General features: G+C 43.5%; 3 protein-coding genes across 4 annotated transcripts; 1 reads left to right on the top strand and 2 right to left on the bottom strand.

Annotated features, from left to right (window-relative positions):
- Positions 1 to 88: 88 nt before the first annotated feature.
- LOC137605161 (L-rhamnose-binding lectin SML-like) lies at positions 89 to 2214 on the top strand. Its single transcript, XM_068329621.1, has 9 exons — positions 89 to 224; positions 343 to 372; positions 468 to 527; positions 630 to 765; positions 862 to 971; positions 1165 to 1209; positions 1288 to 1420; positions 1501 to 1604; positions 1957 to 2214. Exons 1-9 carry the CDS (start codon positions 194 to 196, stop codon positions 1965 to 1967), a joined length of 660 nt encoding a protein of 219 aa, XP_068185722.1. The 5' UTR covers positions 89 to 193; the 3' UTR covers positions 1968 to 2214.
- A 252-nt stretch (positions 2215 to 2466) lies between these two features.
- On the bottom strand, positions 2467 to 9941 carry mapre1b (microtubule-associated protein, RP/EB family, member 1b). Its single transcript, XM_068329608.1, has 7 exons — positions 9765 to 9941; positions 7727 to 7857; positions 7324 to 7469; positions 5662 to 5863; positions 5464 to 5570; positions 5210 to 5362; positions 2467 to 4829 (listed from the first exon to the last, which is right to left on the bottom strand). Exons 2-7 carry the CDS (start codon positions 7845 to 7847, stop codon positions 4785 to 4787), a joined length of 774 nt encoding a protein of 257 aa, XP_068185709.1. The 5' UTR covers positions 7848 to 7857; positions 9765 to 9941; the 3' UTR covers positions 2467 to 4784.
- Positions 9942 to 11415: 1474 nt separating this feature from the next.
- On the bottom strand, positions 11416 to 23336 carry LOC137606248 (uncharacterized). Of its 2 annotated transcripts, XM_068331426.1 has the most exons (25): positions 23104 to 23331; positions 21326 to 21466; positions 20828 to 20973; positions 18804 to 20693; positions 18281 to 18436; positions 18062 to 18160; positions 17597 to 17738; positions 17455 to 17517; positions 16927 to 17024; positions 16410 to 16547; positions 15992 to 16099; positions 15759 to 15900; positions 15044 to 15442; positions 14920 to 14964; positions 14741 to 14820; positions 14551 to 14663; positions 14286 to 14469; positions 14051 to 14135; positions 13815 to 13960; positions 13617 to 13707; positions 13401 to 13549; positions 12918 to 13003; positions 12760 to 12829; positions 12546 to 12667; positions 11416 to 12458 (listed from the first exon to the last, which is right to left on the bottom strand). In XM_068331426.1, exons 2-25 carry the CDS (start codon positions 21447 to 21449, stop codon positions 12239 to 12241), a joined length of 4896 nt encoding a protein of 1631 aa, XP_068187527.1. In that variant the 5' UTR covers positions 21450 to 21466; positions 23104 to 23331; the 3' UTR covers positions 11416 to 12238. The 2 variants fall into 2 exon arrangements, with proteins under 2 accessions (XP_068187527.1, XP_068187535.1); XM_068331434.1 differs by lacking the exon at positions 11416 to 12458 and having other exon boundaries at positions 12545 to 12667; positions 12974 to 13003; positions 23104 to 23336.
- Positions 23337 to 24788: the final 1452 nt, after the last annotated feature.

Raw genomic sequence — 24788 nt, 5'->3', positions numbered from 1 at the left:
GTGGACTTTGTGTAGCTCCTTGTTTTCAGGGAAGTCTTTTCCTTCCTTTTGGTAATCTGGGATATGAAGTTAATAAATAACTTTATCAGGCTGCTACACCCAGTCGGTCCGATCTGATCCAGTCAACCCAACAGAATAAAAACAGGCTAGCGGGTCCAACCAGCATCAGTCTGACCTGCTGCTTACCGACACCATGACATGCTTCAGGACCAGCGGCGCCCTCGGTGAGTTCACGGTTGCCTGGATGGATGAGTAGGATTTCTCATCTATCCAGGATCTTTGGTGGTGGTCCAGAATGAATCCTTCTTTTTCTAAGTTCTCCTTGTTCTTGACTTTTTTCAGTGCTGGCAGCCTGTTTGTTTGTAACAAAAGGTAAATATCAGAATAAATGTTCAGTTCCAGCTCAGAGTGGGGTTGGACGGGGGGGGTGAAACTTGTTTAATTCCATCTTATTTTTCATGTTCTAGTTTCGACGGAATCCGTTATCACTTGTGAAGACAACAACTCGGTTCTACGCATGAGCTGTGGTACGACTCACCACTTCAGGTTGTCCTTCACAGATGAAGGTTTTTATTTAATATTGATTTGAATGTATTTCTGTTTTATTTGGGGGGGTGGGGGGTTAACAGACAGTGGAGTGATCAGTCTGAGGACAGCTCTTTATGGACGGGAAGACGCCCAAATCTGCAGCGTGGGCAGACCTCCGCAACAACTGGCCAACACAAACTGCGCTCAGCAGGACACCGTCAACATCCTCAGGAAAAAGTAACCGAGCCCGGAAAAGTGTGATCATTTCACTCCACCCCCCACCCCCCCCAGCAGCGCTGGGTTCAAATCTCTGTCGTCTTTGTGTCGCTGCAGCTGTGAAGGAAAAAGATGGTGTGAACTGAACCCTGCGTCGGTCCGCGTATCGGATCCCTGTCCCGGGACCTACAAGTACCTGGAGGCCAACTACACCTGCTTCCCTGCATGTCAGTTAGGCCAACATGTCTCCGGGGTCAACACGGGGTCAGCATGGGGTCATCCTAAAGCATATGTGATGTTTGAAATGTTAAAAAGATGCCAAATGGAAAACCTTCCCTAGAACAGTCTGATTTATGACGCTAGTCACGTGATGATGTCACTACCTGTCTCTAATGCCGTGGCATCTCGTCTGCCCCGCAGTGCATGTTGTTTTATGTGAACACTCCATGACGCGGCTGTATTGCGGTAAGACCAGCACATCCAGTCACAAATAACACAGAATATAACCTCCTCACACCTCAACACTGGTTTGGGTTTCCTCAGACGTGGGGCAGGTCATCATGGTGTATGGCGCCTACTACGGACGCCGTGACCACACCACGTGTTCGGACAGACGTCCCAAACCTCAGCTGGAGAACGTGGAATGCTCCAACCCCGTGAGCAAAGTGGAGGAAAGGTGCGTGTGGTTCTGTCTGGGCTCTAACGTCCGAATTATCTCCCGAACGTTTCAACCTCACCTTCGTCATCCGTCCACAGCTGCAAAGGGAAGAACCAGTGTTTGATCCACGCCAGCAACACGGTGTTTGGAGACCCCTGTGTGGGAACGTTCAAGTACCTGGAGGTGGCCTACGCCTGCCAGTGTAAGCAGCTCAGCCTCTGATTGGCTGTTCCTACTCACCACTCATCACACAGGAAATCAACTAGAAATATTCACACATACATTAATATTCAGAGTGGAAGAATTTTCTTTGATTCCAGAGCTACTGTATAGTGTGTTATAATGCATTATAATGCGTCATATGAAACTATAGGAGCCACAAACAAAAAGAATGAGTGAGAATATTAATTTTTATTAGAATAAAGTTAAAAAAAATAATAATTCCAGAGCATAATTGAAAAACTTTTTTTTTTCATTGAAATTTGCAGGAAAATCTTTTTGAACTTTTGGTGTAAATTTCACACTTGATCTGAATTTTTTTCATTCTCTTGCAGATCCTGTGTGAACGTTTCTATGGAATCCGCTCTCCAGGAAGTTAAACGACAACAAAGTGGGATAAAATCAAGAAACTAATAAATTCACATTTTAAGGAGATCGTTTCAATTCAATCTAGAGTTTCATTTGAAGATTTTTCTTCCTTCTGTGTTGACTTTATTTCTTGATGTACTTCCTGAAATGTTTGATGGAATCACAGGAATCATAAATCTGTGGAATCACTTTGTTTAAATGTATTAAACCAACATTTAATCTTATCGTGAATCTTTAAACTATTTTACAACCTAAATGTCGGCTCCACCAAAACCAAACAATGTAAGTGAACGTCAAGCTCATTGGTGTTCATTTGTTTAACATGTAGGATTGGCCGGCCTTGGCAGAGGTTCTACTTCTTGTTCTATAATGCTCACATAAAGAAACTGCCCCTCCTGCACGTCGACACAGGTTTCCTTTAATGGGTCGCGGGTTCTGTTGGAGTTCTAACAGAGACTCAGTCCAAACACACAAACTGACAAGGGATCAGTTTTATTGACTGTACCAAACTTGATCAGAGAAGGTTCTAACAAACAAACGGTCTCAGGCGACCCACACCTGTAAGATGCAGAAGTAAAGAGAAAATCTGCTGGAACATTTCTAAATCAGTCATGAACACTTGTTCATCTACAGGTCCCCAGAATGGCCAAAATTTCTTTCGGGTGTGTGATTTTTAGAAAAAAAAAAGTCAAAGCTAATAAACCGTCCCCAGAAACACTTTATCTTTATAATGGAAACGGGTGTTTTTGCAAAACCTCAAGCTGCACTACCCAGGAAGGAGGAGCAGACGGGTTCACATGGAGGCCACGATGTGAAGGGGGACGCCAGATGCTGCATAAGATGAAGGACTAAGGCTCGCCGCCGCCGCGATGCATCGGTCTGATGTCGAGGGAAACCGTTTGGTCCAACCCCGACAGAAAAGAAACCTACGACCCAGATTATTAATCACATGATCACCTGGACCCAGTTCGTCAGATTGGGATTGGGTCCATTTGAGATTCTAGAAACACAAACCAGTGCGTCTCAGCTGGTATGTTCTACTCCTGTTTGTTAGCATTGTTAGCATGTAGCAGCTAAATATCTCCTGCTAGAGCCAGCAGATCTGGATTCTAAACCGGATCAGCACCACTCAAACATCAACACCATAAATACTCGAGATTTCAATCTTTTTTTTTTTCAGAAAGGAAGATAAATTGTCTCAAATTCACACCAACTCATTGGTCGACTAGACCCAAAGACCCGCTGACACGTAGCAGGAGGAGCTACAAGTCTTTGTCAGATGTGTAACAGCTTCAGAGTTTGGTTTAAAATCTAGCGCTGGACCCCAAGACACCAGCACACAATCCCTACCAAAATAAGAGCATACATTCTGAACAAAGTCAGGTTACAAATCTAGTTTGTAGAAAAGGTCAGATGTGGTCCAACTGAAGGCAACGACCAGACAACCTACTGATCGTGATGTCTGCGTGAACTTCTGTCCAAAATATCACCAAGAAAATTTATTTTCAGAACACAAAAAACACGACTGACAGTACAAACATTTGCCCTAAGAAGAGTTTACATTAGAGTCCAATGAAGTAAAAGGTTGAGGAATAAGGCCTTTCAGAAAGAGACGCATCAACAAGCACTTCCTGCGTGGAATCAGCGCGTCGTTTCAGACAGAGGCGTCAAAAGTGGGATCTTTATAAAGAACGGTGGGAATACTGGTGTTAAAATGGAACCATTACCATATATTGACCAACTTTAAAAATTGGTCCATATATGGTGCAATTGGGGAGGGGGGGGCTGTCAGCTGACGACCAGCCGGATGAGAAATCGGCTACATCGTAGGTCACAGTGATCCATTTTTACCGACTGGTCATCAGGTTGGAAAAGAAACGCAAGAATGAATCACGTTTCCCAAACGCTGCCGTGTCGACGGATTGATTGGAAAAAAATTAAAGGCCTGGCGGGAAAAAGATGAGCCAATCAGAGATCGTTTACTCATCTGTTGATCGTTCAGCGAGAGCAAGATAAAGAGACTGACAGGCGCCCCAAAACAAGACAAAAAACAAACAAACAGCACAGACAGGAAGTGTTGGGAGAAGTTAAAACAGGAGCTGAAATTTACAGAAGCTCATGTTTCCAGATGGGGTGGGGGGGGGCAGTAACAGGAGGAAAGAAGGCAGAAGAGGCGGCTGTCGCTTCGTCACAGATTTTACCGCTGGCAGGGCTGATCTGTGGCCAGCAGTCAGAAACACACACTTCAGATTTGCACCACGATGCTTCTTCTTGGGAATGATTTTCTTTTTCCTTGCGGACAGGAGAGGCACAGAGCGGCGGCGGTGGGATTAGCATCGTTAGCTCGGGACAAATGGCGACAGCCGGGTCTTCGTGTTTGACTTGTATCGACAACATACAACCGCATGCACACACACACACACACACACACACACACACACACACACACACGTGTAGAAACAAAAAAAAAAAAAAAAAAACCACACACGGACAACAGCGCCGTGGTTTTCCACACTCAAGTCCTTAACAGAACCAGATAAGTGCTTCATCTGGTTTGGGGGAGGAAGAGGAGGAGGAGGCAGTGACCGAGGCTATACTGATTCAGGTCAAAGGTGTTTCTTGAAGGCTACGGGAAAGAGTCCAGCAGGTTAAGATTCAGGGTTCGTGAGAGGAGGGGTAATGGGGCGGGGGGGAGGGGCACAAGTGGAGATCCGAGTTTGGCGCCGGGTGTGAAACCAAACTGGCTTCAGGAAGGATCTCCAGATGTGTGGACCGCGGTGTCGAAACGTGAATATTAATACTCCTCTGTTTCCTCAGTGTCCGGGATCACGAATCCCTCCTGGAGACACAGGGGTCGGGGGGCAAAAGTTTGTATTAGGCGTCACATTTTATACAGTTTTTTAAAATTTCACAGAAGAAGGAGCAGAAAGGTTAAAAAAAAAAAGCTGCAGGGAACAAAAACCTAAAAATTACATCTGAAATCTAAACGTGCTTCCTCTCGTTTAAAAAATATTTTTGGACAGTCAGATTCTTTTCACAGAAGCAAAAGATTTTGTTCTGAAAGAATTTTACAATGAAATTCTACTTTGAGAAGTCATAGAGCGACCTCTACTGGCTGAAATTTTCACTGCAGGTAAAAAAAAAGTCTAAGGGACGACTGAAGGATGAAGAGAGGTTTGGTGATGCGATGAAGGTGAGGAGGAGTGTTGAGGGACTCACATCTGTGGCGTACAGGATGTCTGTGATCTTCTGCACCGTGGGGTCATCCTCTCCGTCCTTCTCCTGGCAAATCACCTCGATGCTCCGCAGCTTACCAAAATAAAAGTCCCTCTCCTTCTCCATGTCCTGGATGGTCGCTTTCAGCGTCTCCATCTGTGGGCAGAAGGAGAAACACGCTCACGTCTCCCGTCGATCGACGTCACACGTTTGCTTTACAGACGAGAACAAATCTGGATCTGCCGAGTCGTGCTGACCTCGTTGAGGAGCTCCGCCCTCTCGTCGTTTCCTCCCGTTCCTGGCTTCTTGGTACTGACGTTCGCCAACTTGGGCGCTACCTTCGCAACAGGTGGTCTCTGGGTGGCTGCGGAGACGAGGAAGGAAACAAACGGTCAGGCAAGTTTTTCCAAATGCAGTTCAGAGTTCATCATCGAGAGTCGACAAACCGGCTGCACCTTGATTCAGGGGCTTTCTGGGGGCTCTGTTGAAAGCTGACGTGCTGGAGTTGGCGGTGGATACAGCTTCCTGACCCTGTCTCCGCTCCACCGGGTCGTAATCCGTCATCTCGTAGTTGGCGTCGAAGAACTTCTTAAACCACTGGACAAACTCAAAGTTATCCTGGAACTTCCCCTTCACCAGTTTATCTACGGGAATGATCTGGAAGTCAGGAGAGGAAGAATCAAGACCAGGATGTTCAGAACTGAAACCTTTAGGTCGGCCATTTAGTGTGAAACAAAGTTCTTGTGCTCTGGTGACAACAACCATGTTCCTGAGCCTTCTCTTTACCTGTAGAACAAATTTTGACCATTAGGGGCAGCAGTGATGGCTTTTCCTCACAACAGCGGCATAAACAACGTTCTAAACAAACATCCAGCAGTGACTGAATATTCTTTCACTCTCTCGAGGTTCATCAGAACGAGCCACGCCTTTCACGCCGTTGAGGCAGGCGATCCGTTTTTTAATCCTAATTAAAACCCTTTACAGGCAAACTGTAGAAATCCATCTGTTCAAGATTCTCTTCAGAACAGCAGATTTAAATATATTTAAACCAGTTAATCTCTAACATGTTAAACAGAATCCTCAGAAAGCACCCCTCAGGGTACAAACACGTGGTTGGGTAATAGAAATAATTTTCTACGGAATTCCGCCCCGAGGAGATGGGAATTTTAGTGGGAGGTGTTCAGCAGCACGCACATTCATAAAGAACACAGGCAGCATCTCTGGATCAGCTGTGAAAACACGCCATCGTCTGATTCTACATCAGGACCTGGACTAATACCTCAGCTTAGTTTGGTGTTACTGACTTTATTCATTACAGGACAGCCACTAAATAAAGATCCACTCCTACAAAAACATGGAAATCTCTTCAAAAGGCAGCAGCAAAACACGAGATGTTGAAACAAAGATGACCTAAACCTCGACAAACAGCTGAGAATTTCAAGTTCTGGATTGGAAGAGGAATCCCATTCCTTCGGGACGGTAAACAACATCCAACCAACGACGGACGAGCTCTTGAAGAGCGGAGAGGGAAGGTCATGTGACTCAGATCAGCAGCGGCAGCTCAGCTGTGCCGGGAGGGCCGGTCACCCTTCAGGCATCCCGTCTGACGACAGCCCTGCAGATCGAGGCACGCAGCGTCCGCTCCTCTGAAGGAGCTTCGATTTCAAACCTCCAGGATTAAAAATAAATGAAGGAAACATCTGATGTTTTCAGGGTTCTTCAAGTAGCCCTTCGTACACCCGTAGTGTCAGTCTTTGTGTTGCAGTTTTGTGAACCAGAGGCCATTTTCCAAGTAATCCAGACCGAGCCCTTCTTAATCCCAGACAAGGAGGCACCATGATTAATCTGCATCGCTCCCACAAAAACACTCCTGCAGCTGCTTCACGTTAAAACCTTCACTCTAAAGATCCTATGTGCTTCTCACTTCTAGCTGAAGACAGTCCATCGGTGGAACAGATTACTGAGTTACGCTGCCAGAAAGATGCTTAAGTCACATGGGTTTCAATACAGTATTTCTTAAATTGGTGCGAAACACCCAGAGAAGACAAAGGACTGTGGTGTTCACGTCCGACCCCAGCAAATAAAATCAACCCATGTCATCATGAGTTGCGACTCACTTTGTCGACCATCATCTTCTTGAAGGCGCCCTGCAGGAGCTTGAAGTTGTGGATGTATTCGTGCTCCAGTTTGGCGCCAAACTTCACTTTCTTCAGGAGCAAGGAGTTGGGAAACAGCATGTCCATGAACTGACAGTAGGCGGCACCTGAACCACAGCAACGGAAATCAGTTCAGTGTCACCAACATTTTTGGACCTGATCCAAGCTGAACCTGACATCCAACACTGATTTAATCAAATATTCTCGTCTGATAAATAATTCTTTAAACACTCATGACAGTTTTTCTGGATCTGCTGATAAAAACAGAAGCGCTGCTGCATGCAACCCAAACCTCGATGTGCACAATCATCCTGGAGACATTTTAGCCGATCTGAAAAAAAAAAAACCCCACATGTGGCCTCACCTGTGCACAACATTTCTATCTTGGTGAGGTTCATCTGTAAAGAATCGTTGATCCACACCAACATGTCGTGACGACTTAAATTTTCGCTGGTCACTGAGGTTGAGTAGACGTTCACAGCCATCGTCGGTCGTCTGCCGAAGAGGAGGAGGAGGAGAAACGATGGATTGTGTGTTAGTGGAGGCAGGCAGTCGACAGACTTGAAACCAACTCAGTTGACTCACATCCTTGATTCTGAGTCAGCAACAATTTATTACTTGAGAGATTATAAATGTAGGTTTTTAATATAACTTTTAATCATAAAGCCACACTGAGTCTGAATCTATGGTGTTCATTATGGATTAATTTGCTTAATCAAACTGATCAGTTTATAATCCTGACACAACATCTTTACATTCTGTTGTTTCTCTCTGATGCCAAAACCCTCAGTTGAACATCATTAAATATATTAAATATGCTTAGAGGCAGATGGAGCCCAGTTGTACGGGTTTAGGTTGTTAAATGCTGCGCTTCGAGTTGGTTAACTCACGCTAAAATTTGTCCTGCTAATATCAGTTTAAAGATTAATACGCAGAACGTTTACGTACACAATGGCAGGGGCCTAAAAATCATTTACATCGTGGAGAATAGATAGATAGATACTTTATTAATCCCGGAGGAAATGGATAAATCTTTAAATAGGATCAACTTTAAGACAACACAACCAGAGAAAGGGAGGTGAAATATGAAGAAATCCTGTCTGAGCCACAGTTTACATGTGAATCTGGATCCGCCTGATGATCGTGTGCTGTCAGGATTGAAACTACAGTCAAGACACGACTGACGTCTGCAGTGGACAACAGCAGCACAGATGATGACAGGTGAAAAACAAAAACAGAAATGATATATATTGAATTATATATTGCTTATATAATAAGTATACTAATATTTGTCATGTTTGTGTCCATAAACTGAGTTTGTTTCCAGGGCAGGCCTGCTATCTCTTCAACAGCTGATTGTACTGGCTGGACAAGCAGCCAAGTATTATATTTAGATACTTAATATGTTCTAGTCAGACTTTGGTTATTTAAAACCTTCAATGAAAGAAATCTGGTATGTGTTGAAACCAAAATCAAACGAGTAGCGTTCATAATGACTCAGGTAGGAGCTTCAACGTGACGTCAGTTATCAATGAATGGAACTTCAGATTTAATTTTTAAATATGTACCGCTAAATTACAAAGAATATGATGGCTCTATTATTTTTAATTATCATTTTATTATAATAATTTTCATTTTTATTATTGTTATTATTAGTATTATTATCAGCGACTAATACTAACCATTTGTATTTTAGCGGGTTATAAACTCAGTTTATTGATATTTCTGTCTGTTCGGTCTGGTTAGCTAAAGTTATGAGTATATTTTTACATTTTAGTTAGATTTAGTGAGATTACAGATTAATTGATTAGTCTAAACAACAATTAGCAAACCGTTAATGTTAGCTGATGCTACTTACAGCTAACAACATTCCTTCTAACAAGTGCTAGCATCAGGCCCGGTTGGTTATCTCAAGCTAACTTAGCGGAAGTTAGCCAACAGTGGGGCAACTTGGGAGGAGATAGCTCACTGAGCCGTTAGCCGTTAGCACTGATAAACAGGTTATCAGATAGAGATGCTAAATCAGTCGCCAATTTAATAAAATAATCGAACAAACTGCGACTAATATTAGCTGTGTCATCGGCTAAACGTGAACAGCATCAAACTTGAGCCACTTTATCGCAGACATGAACGGAGTCCCGCCTCGTATTCCACCAACCCTTCCATCAGAAATTAGTTTATCCCCGGATTAATCTTTTTTTTTTTTAATTCCAAAATAGCTGTCGCGTTCTGTAACGGTAGACCCACACGAGGTGCTTTAATCGGGATTCGAAACGATTCGTCCCCGTTTTGTGCGAGTCACCGGCCGGCTACGTGTAGCTAGCCGCGCTTAGCCGCCTCCAGCAGACGCAGTTTCACATGCCGGCAGAAGCGGATCAATAACACCCGAGTTCCGGCCCTACCTTGATTGGACTGGCTTCACAATTCGAGGACACAATCTTTAATCTGACAGTCCGTTAATCTCCGTCACATAAAGCCAATCTGGAATTACTTCGACGTAAATTGGCACTTCTGCTTTCCCGTCTCCCCGCTTGGCAGATAGCGTTCAGTCGCTCACTGACTACCGGCAGCGGAAGAACAATTTGATGACGTCACTACGACAAAGGGTAACGCCCAAAGACTACAACTTCATTTTCTATACATTAGACATGTACTGTACACATATTTAAAAAAGCTGAATGTGACATAAGTTGTCAGCTAAAAAAATTAATGAACAGTCAATCTGTATCTCAACTCAATTAAAGAAATATAATGATTAATATTTGTACAGTATGTCCAAATTATTACATATATTTATGGGTGGAAAGATTGTGCTTATATATAAGGGACCAAGCCAATAGAACATGCTCATGAAATAAAAAAATGTTTTTCTGTCTACATTGTAGTTGTAGCGTATTATAAAATTTAAACCTCCAAACTGAGAAAAAATATAGCTGGGAATAAAGTAAATAAATATAGTTCAAAATGGGGATGATTTTTTTTAGAAAATGTTTGACCAAGTTGATTTTAAAAATATATTTTTAAGTTGTGAAACATTCAATCCACCATTTCCGTAGTCATTCACCATTGTATTGACCATTACATTTTTTCTAATGTAATGCGTTCTGGTCGTACAGGGAAAATTAAACAGCAGACAATTGTAATCTACATGAAGAGAAAGACCAGCATCAGTAAGTCGAGACCAGCCTTCTTCCTATGAGAAAAACGTTTCCTCTTACAGTCAAGTTTCTTTTCAACCACTAAATTAGTTTGATTTGGTTTTTTTAATTAATCTTTTGATCTTTGCAAATCAGTAAACCTAAATATGTCACATCCTCCTGATGGAAATAATCCAAATGCTTTGATCTGTTCAATTTTTAACAGGTAAAAATCAATATTAGTTCAAGTTTAGAGTCAAACCACAAGCTTTAGAAAATTCATCAATAATTTTTAGGGAAATAGAAACCTGACTGGCATTTTTAGTAAAATTGTGGTTTCATCAGCCAGTTGACTGATTCTTTGTCTGCTATATTTCTACATTTCAGGGCACTATTACCAATATGTGAAGCTACAGGACTTCTGGATAAAGAAAAAACAAATCAGGGCTGATTACACATCCTTTCCGAATGCCAAGATTAAGATTAAATCTGGATGTTGTACCATTTTTTCATATTGATGGAACTATTGGGATCCGAATGCAAGGTTTAGACAGTATTGCAGAATAAATCACCAAACGTTTTCAGCGAGAAAAATATGAACTCTTGCTCAATTGAGTCAAAAGCTTTGTAGAAGTCTGGAAGGACAAATGAGTCATCCAGTATCAAATCAGAATATAAACTATAAAATGGATTGTGAACAATAAGAAAAGCATTCTTTTCCTTAAACCAGTTTTGTATGAGCACAACTTTAGAAACATCCATATTTATCTAGTTTTGAATATTGCTTTAATAAACGTCCATTTAATTCACCCTCTAAATCCTGTTTCAGCTACAGCCACGGTTATATTTTTAGAAACTCAAAAAAAGCCAGTATTAAAACAGAGCTGAAGTAAAGAGGCCATTTGTAGGATCACCTTTCATTTATTGTTCTTATCAAATAAAACTTCTTTAATTCGTTCACCTATCAAAGATAAAAAGTTAAAAAATGTAAAAAGAGCACCATTCTTTGTACAAACATGTAAAACTACAGCAAGCCCCTCATCGACAAACCATGAGAAGCATCAAAATTGATATTCAAAATAACTTAATACTTTCATCTACAGTGTCAATTTTGTCTGATGAGAAACTAAGTGAAGAGCAATATATAACTTTTTAAAAAAGACAGTACTGGGGATGTAATTTAAACATGATTTTTTTTTTCTCCTGGTAAAAATCATTGAAATATCACGTGTTAATTCAACACAAATTATTTATACCTTGACATTAAAAAAAATTAGCACAAGAGGCAAACTGCATTCGAAAGAAAACAACAGACATCACATTATAACGTATTACACAGGAAATGTTTTCACAATTATAAGAAAAGCAACGAGGCGTCTTTATCAGACGTCATTATCCTGGTTATGGAATAACGACATGGAAGCACTGGATTGGAAATGAATCCCAGTCCGTCCTGTACGCAGGACCACAATCTTCTAGTCTTAAGCAGCTTTTCCCACCTCGTGGGTCACGAGGGTCGCTGGAGCCCATTCCAGCGAGCTAAGGGTGAGAGGTGGGGTACACCCCCGGATGCGTCACCAGCCCATCGTGAATCCCTCGCCAATGACGACGAAATATCATCTAACATGATTTTTCATCAGGCGACGAAATTTACGTCCGTAAAGTTTTAATGACCTGAGTGTTAAAATTAGCAGCTGGAACGTGTTACTACCTATCACCGCCTCTGAAAAAAACAACCCCTATCTGAGTTGCTGCAGCTCTGGGGAGGCAGGGGAGGACAGAGAGGTGGAGGAGGGGACTGTGGGCAGCAGAGGCAGCTCCTCACAAGCAAAGTAGTCCTTCAATGGAGCAAAGAGATGCCGAATGACCGGCACGCTCCAGGCCTTCCCCAGCACCTTCTGCCTCTGCTGCCGACTCATGTTCCTCACGTCGGTGTAATGTTTGGGGAAACCAAAGATCCTGGTGAACAAAAAGAGAGGAGACATGCACGAGTTAGATTAAAGACATCCATGGATTCGGATGGAGCGGGAGGGTGACGATGCCTACTTCTCCAGCTCGGTGATCCACAGGTTGTCCTCTTTGCCGTCCTGGAGGACGGGCAGCAAGGAGACGTCTTTTCCCTGCTTCAGAGAATTTGGGTTGGTGGTGACCGTCCTCACTTTAGTCACCTGGAGCGAGAACACAAGCTGAGTGTTTGCACGTTTATGAAAGAGAGTTCAAGCAAAACGGTTTTCTACATGTTGTTATTAAAGTGACCGACCCGGGCTTTTCTACCGATCTCTAAACAGTCCTGGAGGCTCAGCTTGTCCTTCTGAGAGGCGATGATGGGCCTGAAGGGAAGATTCAAAAGAAAGAGAGGAATAAAGAACACTAACACATCACTCCAGCTGAGTATTTAAGCCAGAGATTAAAGAATACCGGCTCATCCCTGGGATGTTTCCCCAGAAGTAACGAGCTCTGTGGGCGGGACTCACTCTGACCGCATCCACCAGCACCGGGTTACACTACAGGAAGAAGGGAAGAAAGACGGACAGAGAAAGAAAGGAGATGGAGGAAGGGTGGGAAGGAGACAGAGAAGGGGAAACAAGTTTGTTAAATTCATCCTTTACAAATAAATAATTTTCATTAAGAAATCTTGAAATTTGGCTTTCGGAGTTTAAGTCTTTGTGAAAACTGAATGTAGTTTTACAAATAGACGTCATTTAATACTTCAAAGTTTGACCCAAAGTCACAGAGAATGAAATATTCTGACATTCCTGATAAATAAATCTTGAAAATATATAAATAAGAACTGGATTTTCCTTTTTTTTGTTGAACATAGGGCATCCAGTGCATGAAGATTAGAACTGGAACATAAAACAGGCCAGTAAAACTTTAATACTGTTGATTTGTGCTGCCAACCTCGAGAAAGCGGCAGATGCTGACTTTGGTGTGTGTGTTCATGAAGACGACGTTCTCAAACAGCCAGAAGAAGGGCCGGTGGTCTTCCTCTCTGGGCTTCAGCAGCTGGAGGATGCGGTAGAAGTCGAAGAACAACCTGCCGGTGCCCTCTGCAGGAGAGAAGAGGAATTACATCACCGCCACAGAATCATCTCCAGCCCACACCCAGTCACGTACCATAGAGGCCTTTCCTGAGGGGATTGACGATGGAGAGGTCGTTGCAGGGGCTGCCGCCGATCAGCAAATCAAACGGACCCCACTGCTTTATCTGAAACACGCACGCAAATACGGAAGGAAGGGAGAAGAATATTAACACACGTCAAACAAATGTGTGTGAGAGGACAGGAGTCTACAGAGACAGACGGGCAAACGCACCAGTTCCTCTGTGACGGATCTGGCGTCTCCGACTTGGACGATCTTCCCATCGTGGTTGACGGTTGCCACGGCGATGGAATCCTCGCAGACTTCGGAGGCGATATATTTGTCTACGATGAAGCCGAGATCCTTGAGAATCAAGTAGCCTAAAAAAAACCCCCCAAAAGTAGCTGTAACGCTGTCACTGTGATTTGAGGAACATTTGCAAACTCCTCTCACCTAAGAAACAGACTCACCTGTCGCTATGCCATCGAATAGTGAGAGGACTCTGATTGGCCGACGCTGGTTGGCAGGGATGGACGGGTAAACGCGGTGAGGTTCCTTCAAAGTGAAATAAAAACCCGACGGTGAGCAAACACACAGGGAAAGCAGCTAAAAATGTACAAACAGTCATCCGGTGGCACAGCTGAGAGATTTAACGCAAGGGGTGGGGGTTCATCAGGTGGGTGGGTACAGGTTAGAATCACTCACAAACTCCATGCCGCTGTTGTTGGCGAACAGCTCCTGAACGCGAATGCTCCAGTCGTCTCTGGGGATCAGAGCGCCGTGCCGCTGGTGAGGCGTGCACAAGTAGCAGATCCACGGCTCCACCTGCGTCAACAGCTCAAACGCCCCCGGACCCACCAGGATGTTCACGCAGTCCTTGCAATAGGATCTTCATAAGGCGGAGAAAGAGCGGGACGAGTCAGCAGACGGAAAAATGAGGAGGTGCCGGAGGCGGGAGGGTTATTCTGACCTGCAGCAGCTCCCGTTGCCACACAGGATGACCTCCATCCCGTAGCAGCAGATGGTGCAGTAGGACTGATATCCGTCTTCATCGTAGCGGTAAAGGGTTTCCTTGAAGTTGTCCTACAGGGAGACGGACGGCGGCGGTGAGGGAGGGAGGCGGCGCCGGCGGGTCAAACGTAAAGACGGCGGTTCCTTACTTTACACTTCAAGCAGAGGCTTCCTTTAAACAGAGGGTGGAAGATCTCGATGGTTTTGGTTCCACAACACAAACAGAAGTCTGAGGATCAGATACAGGAGAAGTAAGGGCACGTTGACCAGAACAGGAAACACCTGATCCAACTCAAAGAGGATTTAAAAGCGGTGCTCCGGCACCGACCTTCTATGTCCAGATTGTTCTTCAAGATCGAAGAGATGATCGTCTCTGAGGACAGAAGATTAATGACTTCGGGTTTCACGCTGAGCAACATGATCAATTAAAACGACTCATCAGTGATCGGCACCTCTTAGCTTCTGGTCGGGTTGGGTGTAGACGCTTGTCTCGGCAGTCGTCTCGGCAACCTTGTTGTAGGGCTTGGCGCCGGCTCTCTTCTTCTGTGGCACATAGTCCGCTGACGTGTCGTTATCGAATCCATCCGTCACAACGCTTATCCTCTTCGGAACCTTCCCTCTTTTAGGCCTCGCTCTTCCCCAATCTTCTTTGTCCCATCCTCCTCCTCCTCCTCCATCGTCTGTTTTTTCACTCTGTCCTCCTCTTCTTGTTTCTTCCTCACCTCCTTCTCTGGACCTCTTCTCCTTCATCAATGGAGGCCTAGACGTCTTGCTGCTTCCCGGGATGGAGTGGGTGGAGGAGCGAGGAGCCGGGCGGCCTCTCGGCGTCTCCACTGTTAATCCGTTGGTTTCTTTAACAAGACAAAAGATATCTGTCAAACGTTACCACAACATATCCAATCAGATGAACTACAGCTTCACGACCTACATGTCAGATCGTCTCCTGGGTTTTTATCCTTATCTAATCCGGTTTCGCTTCAACTTTAACCTTTGGGCCCAGTGGTGCGAATACTTAAACATGTAGACTTTAACTTACATAGGTTCATAGGTTCAGGACTACCTGTTCTTAAATTTTTCTTGAAAATTTCTTTCCCTGTTTTACATAAATGGAAACGTCTGAAAGAAGTCAGTTGATGTTGATGAGTTTTCCTTTTCAGTTCTGCGTACCGTTCACAGCCGTCGGCGGTTTCAGCCCGTCTGGCCCCGTCGGTTGAAATCCTCCGAGGGCCCAGTCCAGCATCTGCTTCAGGACCTCATCGGCGTCACCAAGATGAGCAACGAATTGCCTGTCACAGCGAATGGCCGCCTCCTGATGGACACCAGCATTACAACGTGAGAAGACACACGAAACGCATCACAAGCCGAACGCCGCGGACAGAACAGGATCAGGTGATCGAGACCTGCAGGGACGAGTAGAGGGCTTCACGGTAGGTGACGTTAACGGCGAAGGAGCTGGAACTGAAGTGTTGGGCGAAGTGGGCGAACGGTTTTAGTGACATCAGGCAGACCTGGAATCAGAGTGAGAAAGAATCACATTTAACCGTAAGAAAGGAGGGAGAAGAAGGGAGTTCAGCACCGAAATGTAGAAGTAGGATTTTACTTTTAGACTTTAAATGAACGTTTTATAAAGAAGCGCTGCACACCTTCATCTTCCCATGCATGACGTTTACCGGTTAGAGGAAGGAAGTGATGTCACTGCAGGTGTACATGAAGCCAGAGGTCAAAACAACTGTTTGTGCCGTTCGTTCTGCTCATGAAGCGTTTATAGCTGCTGAATAAATTTACTCCCATCTGAGTCCATCTTTCAACTCATCTCACCTGAGAGGACATCTTCAGACCGTACCACTCCACCATCCTCTTCCCTGGAAACTCCTCCTCTTCCTCGCAGTGAATAATGATGGCCGGCCAGAGAGACAAGCCCTCCACCGGACCCCAGACCAGCTCCCCGATCCCGCCCTGCGCAACACACACGTTAGCGCAGGAACACACAGGCAAAGGAAACAGGTGGAAAGAATGATGTCTTCCAAGTACGTGATGGGTGCGACAGGAAGAGAGAACAGCTTTATAAGCAGAGACGCACATCAGAGGTGTAACCATGGTAACGCTTTTTTTTTTTTAATGATTATCAGGAGCTGATTATTGATGATTTTTACACACTGAACGCATCAATTCATCTCTAAAAGGCCAGGAAATATTCAAATAAACTGCACTTTTATGTTTTGGAACATACCCGTCTCACATATTTCTAGATATTATTAAATGTTGTGAACTATTATGATTATTAAGTTAAACTACTGGCAGAAAAGTCACTGAATGAATCTGCAGTAGGTCTTACCAGCAGTTCTTCACAGGTGGGTGCTTGAGTGGCATCGTCTTCATCATCACCTTCATCAGCACTAAAATGATTAACAAACTCAAACTCTGCCACGGGACCTGCAAAACAGGAAAACAACCTCTTGGGTCTGATGCACGATACATCCTGAACGTTCCTTCATAAGGATCTGCAGCGACGTGGAGTCTCCTCAACATGCAGCTCATCGAACAAGTGAAAATCACAACCATTGTTTAAAACATTTCCAGACGAAAGAGACGTTCAAGCGTCGCGTGGACGTCACAACACTTTCTTTCCTTCCCCTTGACTTAAAACTACATCTTCATTTATTAGGAACTTTCTATTTTTTAGTAGTTTAAAATAATGCTGTTCTGCCGCGAAGCTCCAGGAAATACACTTCACCCTGTTTTCCATCTGTGTGGTGAAGAATGTCTTTTTAAATGCGGATGAACCGTTCCTTGAAGGCCACATCGGGCCTCTTTGTTGTAAAAAAAAACCAGAACACCTCAATAACTTTATTAGATTTCTTACCGTCATCGTTGACCCTCGTCTTGGGTTTGACTTTGAACAAATCATCGGTGACTTCAACCACGTCTGATGACAGAACACAACGATCATCATCATCATCATCGTCATCATCAACAAGAGCTGCTGACCAGCATTCCAGTCTGACCTGAGGAATTGTCTGTGCAGTCTGACGCCTCCGTTTTCATCTCCAAACAGAAGGGGTCAGGCGGGCCGTCATCCTCCTCTGATGAAACGATCTCGACGGGATCCTCAATCTCTTTTTTCACGTCGACTTTTTCTGGCCACGCCTGAACAGGAGAAAACATCAAGGACTTTTACGTAGAGCGGGGTCATCATCTACATTTGTTCACAGCCCAGCAGCTCTTGTGAAATCAAATAAAACAAATCAAATAAAACTCAGTTATTCATTATTATTTATTAGATTCATTTTCAAATGCTTCTTTTTTTAGTGTTACCTGTTATAACCGAGGTCTGACGCTTCTATATGTGTCTACAAGGATTTTGCTAACGTCCACGTCTCGACCTCAGCACGCTGTTCTCTGATCAGCTGACGGTCGTCACGGAGACTCTGCAGCACTGCGCTGCTGTGTTGTCAGCTGTTCTGTCTCACCTTAGAGAACACCTGTGCTCGGTCAATAGAGCTCGGCAGGGCCAGGAGGGTCAGGAAGAAGCGACGGAGGATGGAGTCCGGTCTGATGCCGTGTAGAATCTGCAGACAGACGGGAGAAGCTTCAGGACACCCGGCGTTCACAGGAAACGCGTCCACAGCAGCCGCTCAACGACAAACGAAAGCTAAAGAACTTCAACCCCGCTGCCGTACGACCGTTACCTTGGCCCAGCTTAGACGGTCTCCCTTTCTTCTCTCCAGTAACGTATTGGTGACGCTGACGTACTCGAAGGCCAGCTGATTCACTTCCGGAGACCCGCTTTCACAGAGTCCGAGCTGAACCCCCAACTCCATCAGTTTGTCCTGGGGCATCGTTATCTGAAAGGAAGACAGACGAGTCGTTCCGTACCCAGTCACCCAGAATTCTGAATTCATCCCAGTTTGTGTTGTGGAAAAATTCAAACTTGGATTCATCTATTGCTTTTTTTAAAATAAAAAAATTCACTTCAAATATTTTTGAGTTTTATCCATCTGAGCTTAATTACATCATTTTAGGATCTTTAAATTATTCACTTCCCACTGAACTGTTTGCTCTGAACATTAAGATCCGTCGCTGTCATAGGATTCAACAGTTATCTGAACAAATACAACTAATGTCAAGCTTTCAGTCAGACGTCAAAGTCACTTTTTCAACGAACGTTTAGCTACAGCTGAAACCGCTTCAGAACGCAGAAACACATTTTACCGTGATGATTTCAGGATACTTCACGACCCTGCAGATGGTCTTCAGCGCCACCTCACCGAGATGCTGAGGGAGGCTCTCCGTTAAACTCTGCAGAGTCGCTTTGTAGAAAGTGATGACATCGTTTGTGAAGTCTTTCCTGTCCTGGAGGCTCAACCCTTGGACGGTGGGCAAAATCAACTTTTTGGTATCAGACTCTATGCCAACCATCGCTCTGTGGGGCAGCGTGCCATTGGTGATGGCTTGCACGTTCCGCTTCCCAAGAAAGATCTCTTCATTGGGAGGCCGGAAGAGAAGGACCGCGTATGTGCGAATCAATACAGAGGCGTGCCGGAGCTCTGCAGCCACATCCGTCTGAGCGCCCCGCTTCATTTCCTGGAAGGATTTGAAGGGTCCCAGAGAGTGGTAGAGAAACAGCAGGCGCACCTTCACTCGCTCGTCTCTCATCTGTTTGATGATCCGGCCTGCATCCTTTTCGTTCCGCAGTGATTTAAAATAGTACTCTACTGCCTTCCAGCTTTTGGTCAGCCTCTGACAAACCTTGATGATGAATAAACACTGTTCAGCGATGGGAAGGGAAGGGTCATACGGCTCTTTACCGGCAAACAGCGTCTTCAGACTGCAGTTCTGGGGGGAGAAGGTGGAGCAGTGGTTGTGGATGTCTGCGATAAGATCAACGACGCAACGAAAGGAGGCTAACAGTCCAGCCTTACAGGCTCTTTGTGCGATACCGGGGAGGCCACAGAGGGACACCAGCCTGGAGTTGAAGGCCTCCAGCTGGGAAACAAACTCCTGGCTGTCCGACTGGTGAGGAGCGTCGCAGTAAAAAATGGCGAGTTTGCGTAGGGGAAGGCCGATCTCCCTGAGCGTCTTGATCAGGAGGGAAGCGTCCGTCCTTGACGTGTTTTCATCTTTGTCATCTGAGGTTTTGAGATCGACACTCAACTGCAGAGTGTGCAGCAGCTTCACCACGCCCATACCTGAGATCTGATCAAAATAGCCAATCAGGACGACACTGGTGCGTTGTCCTTCATCCAGCTCCACCCCCATGTACAGGTAGAGAGTGTACGGCGTTTCGTAGCAGGCCTGAACGATGTCTCTGAGGTGGGTCGGGCTCAAGACGGGCGCTGAATCCACGTCGTTGCAGCAGTATCTCCTCATGAACGGCAGCAAAGTTTTACTGAAGTCGAAAGTCTTTTCGTGACTTCCCATCTCCACCGCTGCAGCCGCCAGCTCCACTCTCTTAGCGTCACGAGTTTCCTCGGATTCTTCTTTCACCACCACCTCTGCTTCTTGCTTCACCTCCAACACATCATCGTCGTCGTCATCAGATATACATATAACCTCTTGATTGCTGTCCAACTTCCCTTTCCTGGGTGTTTCCAAGCTCTTTGTGCATTTTTCAATGACCTCCTCTGGCTTGTCTGAGGTCTCTCCTTGTGGTTCCACACGCTCCACTTTTAATTCCAAGCTTGTCTCGGGTTTTTTTTCAGTCTCCTCCGGTGTTTCCAATGTCTCACTGGTTTCTGTCAAGCTGTTCTTTGGACTCTCTGGCTTCTGGCAGTGTGACACCTCTGGAGGAGCTGGAGAAGCTGCTGGAGAAGCTGCAGGAGATGCCTCGGGAGAGGGGAGTTTGGTCATCCCTTCTGGGACTGTTGCCCCCGCGACCTGGACCGGGGTAAGCGGTTGAAGTTGGACGGATGGAAGGATGGAATGACTGCCTTCGATGGGAACAGACTCACATCTGTTCCCACCTGAATCAGGAATCTTCTTCTGCTCATCTTCGGACTTTGCGAAATCTCCGGAGTTAACTTCAAAGAAAGATTTGAACCACCCAATGAAGCGCAGGGATGCCTTTCTGTTCCTTCGCGATAGCTCCACCTCGGGGACATACTGAGAAGAGAACGGGACATGATTTCATTTCAAACTTTTGTTTTAACAGAATGGTTTCAGACATGCTATATAAGGATAAACACTAGCAACATGCTCTGAACTGTACAATTAAAACTTCTTTTTACAGCACTCACTTGCACAACCCCATGTTTTTTGAAAGCTACTTTCAGTAAAGAGTAGTTGTGGATTGAGTCCTCCTCCTTGCAACTTCCAGTCTTGACCTGGGACATATCCAGGCAACCAGGAAACAACCGGCACATCAACTGGCAAAAGTGTACACCTGGATATTCACACACAAAAGGAAATGAAGTGACAGAAGGAATAGTGAAAGAAAGTAGAAACCTTTAGTGTGTAAAAATATGTAATGACAAGTCCCAGGAAGTTCCATGATCCGTAATAGAACAATAGTCTGCATAGCAACTCCATCCTCATCATTTAAAGAGGACCCTTCTAGAAAGAGTAGACAGAAAACATGGCTGCACCTTCTTATAAATGCAAATTCATGCGCAAAACACCTAAAGCATAGGCAGGAAATGAGCATATATGACCAGCTAATCCTTCACATCCCCTAAATTTATAGAAGTCATGCTTGAAGTTTTTTGTTGACCCTTTAAAAAACAAGACATTCTTACCGTTGCACATTTGCGCCCATGTGTAGAATTTCGTATTTAAGGTTTTATTGTACCACGCCACCAGCTCCCTGGGGTCAATCCATTGCGCTGGCACACCGACAGTCTTGGCGACACTGACTGCCATCTCCCGAAGGGACGGACCTGACAGAAAACAGCGGGCGAAACACTGTTATTCTGTCTAGAACTAGACTCCAACAAATAATTCAATCATTTTTCAACCTCAGAGTAGAAACCGAACAACTTGGAACAATGGGAACCAAGTTTCAAAAAGTCAATCAATAAAATGTATTTGGATTTTGCATTGATGACTTGCTCTACAGGACTGAACTATACCACGTGCATAAACACCACATATGTCAACTCAAGGCCTGGGGGCCAAATGTGGCCCGCCACATCATTTTATGTGGCCCGCAATAACATAAAAGGTCAAAAGTGTCTAAAAAAAGAAATTGGTCATAGTGTGCTTTAACAAAAACTACATTTTCCACAAAGCAGTAATTAAGGCTACTTTAACTTTGACAAAAAGTTTTGAAAAAAGCTAATATCTCAACTTGTGTTTGACGTTATTTTTTTTATTCACTTGGGCAGTTTGATCCTTGATTGATAGAGTTCTGTGGGTTTAAAAATCTGATAAATATAACTGTTTTCTGTGTAACTGTAATGCTTGTAACTTGAATAAGTAATAAATTCATTTTTTTAAGATTAAGGAGTAGTCACATTTATTTTACACAACATTGAGTTACTTTTAGTTACATTTTTAAGTTACATCTGGCCCTTTAAGGACAGCCATTATGCTGATGTAGCCCTCCTTGAAAAAGAGTTGACACCCCTGCTCTACACCAATACAATTCGATCATCCTTCCAACCAAAAGAATCCTTAGAAAGAGCAAAATGGTCAAGAATAGAATCCTTAGCATGGTCAGATTGGTCGAGAACCAATAGGTTTGGGGGCGACAGAACGGGTCTGTTTAAACTCTCACATGTCAAAAATTTAAGTATGATACTATCAATGTTGGAAACAAATACATCATTCCCATCATTGCCTAAATTGAAAGAGGTCAATTTCGAAGGTTTCACTTAGATAACACTCATTGATAGCATAGTGAAGTAAGGGAATATCTTTTCCACATCGGTAATTTTGGTAAGATTACATAAAAAGTCACTCACAAAAAATGTCTACCCAGATTTTTATTTATTTTTTATGAGGTTAATATTGCTTACACACACCATACGTTATTACTTTTGGGATGTCATTTCAGTCGGAATTAATAAAATATCTACCACCTGACATTTTGTGTAGTAATGGTCAAACAAATGTGTTTTGTATGTAGTCCAAAACCATACACTACCTCTAATGACTACAATAACCATAACACGACGTCGACGTAGGTCACGTGTCCACGTGGCTCTTTTTTTTCGTTGCCGTGGTTTAACTACGAAACTTCTCACTCAAACCCAATAGAGCCAATTCAAACCCACAACATAAACATTCACAGTTTGTTAAAATCACTTTTGTGAGTTGTTCAAAAGCAAACAGTTTCCATTACAGCACCTAGCTCTGAAAAGAGATATCACCATTCGAGACATTAGCCGATGAGTCCACAAGCAAGCTAACACATAAGCTAACTGCGAGTAAGCAGCGCAGTGTGACTTGCAAGTCAACACGTAAAATATCACAAAACCGTGGCGTAAATAAACTTCGTATCATATAGATATTAACTGATATTTAATTTTAGAGAATGTATTCATAATGGTTGTGGAACACATCCCGAACTCACCTTCTGTTCGCTCTGGTTATTTAAACTACGGGTATCACCACGGAGTCTCGCCCCTCCCCTCGCTTAGCTCAGCTAGCATTAGCTAGCTAAGCAGTCAGTCGAATAGGGAAAGACATTTAATGCCACGGGCCTATACATGGATAAAAACGTAAATCAATTACAATTCGGTTATTCGGTGATGAAAAATGACGTCACATAAACGCATCTATGATGACAGTTTTACGTTTAAACTATTTGTTATCATGTTGACTTCACCAGGAAGCCGGTTGATAGTTTGCGTAGCTAACTTCCGTTCCAATGACCCCTCCCACATCGTCTTCCATTGGCTAGAATTTCCCGGTTTAGGGTTGGCGCGTGTGTTTGCGTTTAGCCATAAGGGTGATGATTGGTTATTTACGGATGTAAATAATAGCGTAAGCCAATCGAAGGCCAAGGAGGGCGGGTCACAACAGCCGTCCTTCTATGATTTCACCACCCGCCATTTATTTTAGCTACCGCCAATATTAGCCGCTAGTACGAAAAGGTACTGAAAAGTTTTTATCGCATTATTTCCGGGCCTATTAAATACTATTAATTATTTATGTCTTCAACAAAAGGTAATCTAATAACTTATAAATCACCGAAATACAGATATGTTTTTAAGTAAAACAGTTCTCATGGAATACATTAATTAATCTAATATGTATTTTGGCTCCGTGATATACTGGCATCCGGGTTTAGAAAATTAATGAATATATATTTTACGATTTTATTTTTGTTTGCATGACGTTTTAAGTCCACTTTTCTTTTGTATAATTTTGATTATTTCGTACTTGTTTCCTGTTGTCTTTTCTTTCAAAGAGGTCCATAATGGAAAGTAGCTTATTTACTCTGTGTTATCTTTGGTAGGTATTTACATTTATATGTTTTTTACATTTGCCCATTGTAAACTAACAGGGACTGATAACCTAAAACATTTAGCGTATTGGGGCCAAAATATGAAAGAAATCTAACACTTTAAATATCGTCAAGCTATTATGATAATCAAGTTATAATATGGAAATTTAGGCAAAGATTCTTACCTTTTTTAAAAAGCCCTGGTACCTTTAATGCTGTGTTGATATGCCATAAATATGTATTTCTAAGGCCCATATTAGTCTCCGCTAGATGATTTTTAATTTTAATGGTGATAAGTATTTTACCTTTGTAACATTGACACCTCATTCTTGTATTTCAACTTTATTCTTTAAATGTCAGAAATTTATGTCACTGAGGCTACATACTTCATCATGGTTAAAATATCTTATTGTAAAAAAATTTTTTTCATCTCTCACTCAAGATAGCCTTTTACTCATCCCCATTCCAGCTACATGTTCATAATGGTCCTCTTTTATCTGCACTCAGATTTAAGGCAGACCACGCATCTTTCATTGATTCTTTTCTTACTAATTCCTTGAGAGAATTACTTAAAATTTGCATGTTCTCTCTATTTTAAATGTTAACATCTCATGACTTGACTTCCACTAAAACAATGAAAAGACTAAATGAGAGGAAAAAAACATTTAACTAGTAAAATGTACATTCCTCAATGCTTCCTAATTAGAAATTAAAAATGTCATCTATAAATAACATTTTACAAACCAAGTAAAAGTAATTATGAGATGAGGATGAAAACAGGGCACAAAGGGAAAAACATTTCAGACAGG

The sequence above is a fragment of the Antennarius striatus genome, chromosome 2 (assembly GCF_040054535.1).
Source record: "Antennarius striatus isolate MH-2024 chromosome 2, ASM4005453v1, whole genome shotgun sequence".
Classification (NCBI taxonomy): domain Eukaryota; kingdom Metazoa; phylum Chordata; class Actinopteri; order Lophiiformes; family Antennariidae; genus Antennarius; species Antennarius striatus.
This window is presented reverse-complemented; position numbering and strand designations above follow the sequence as displayed.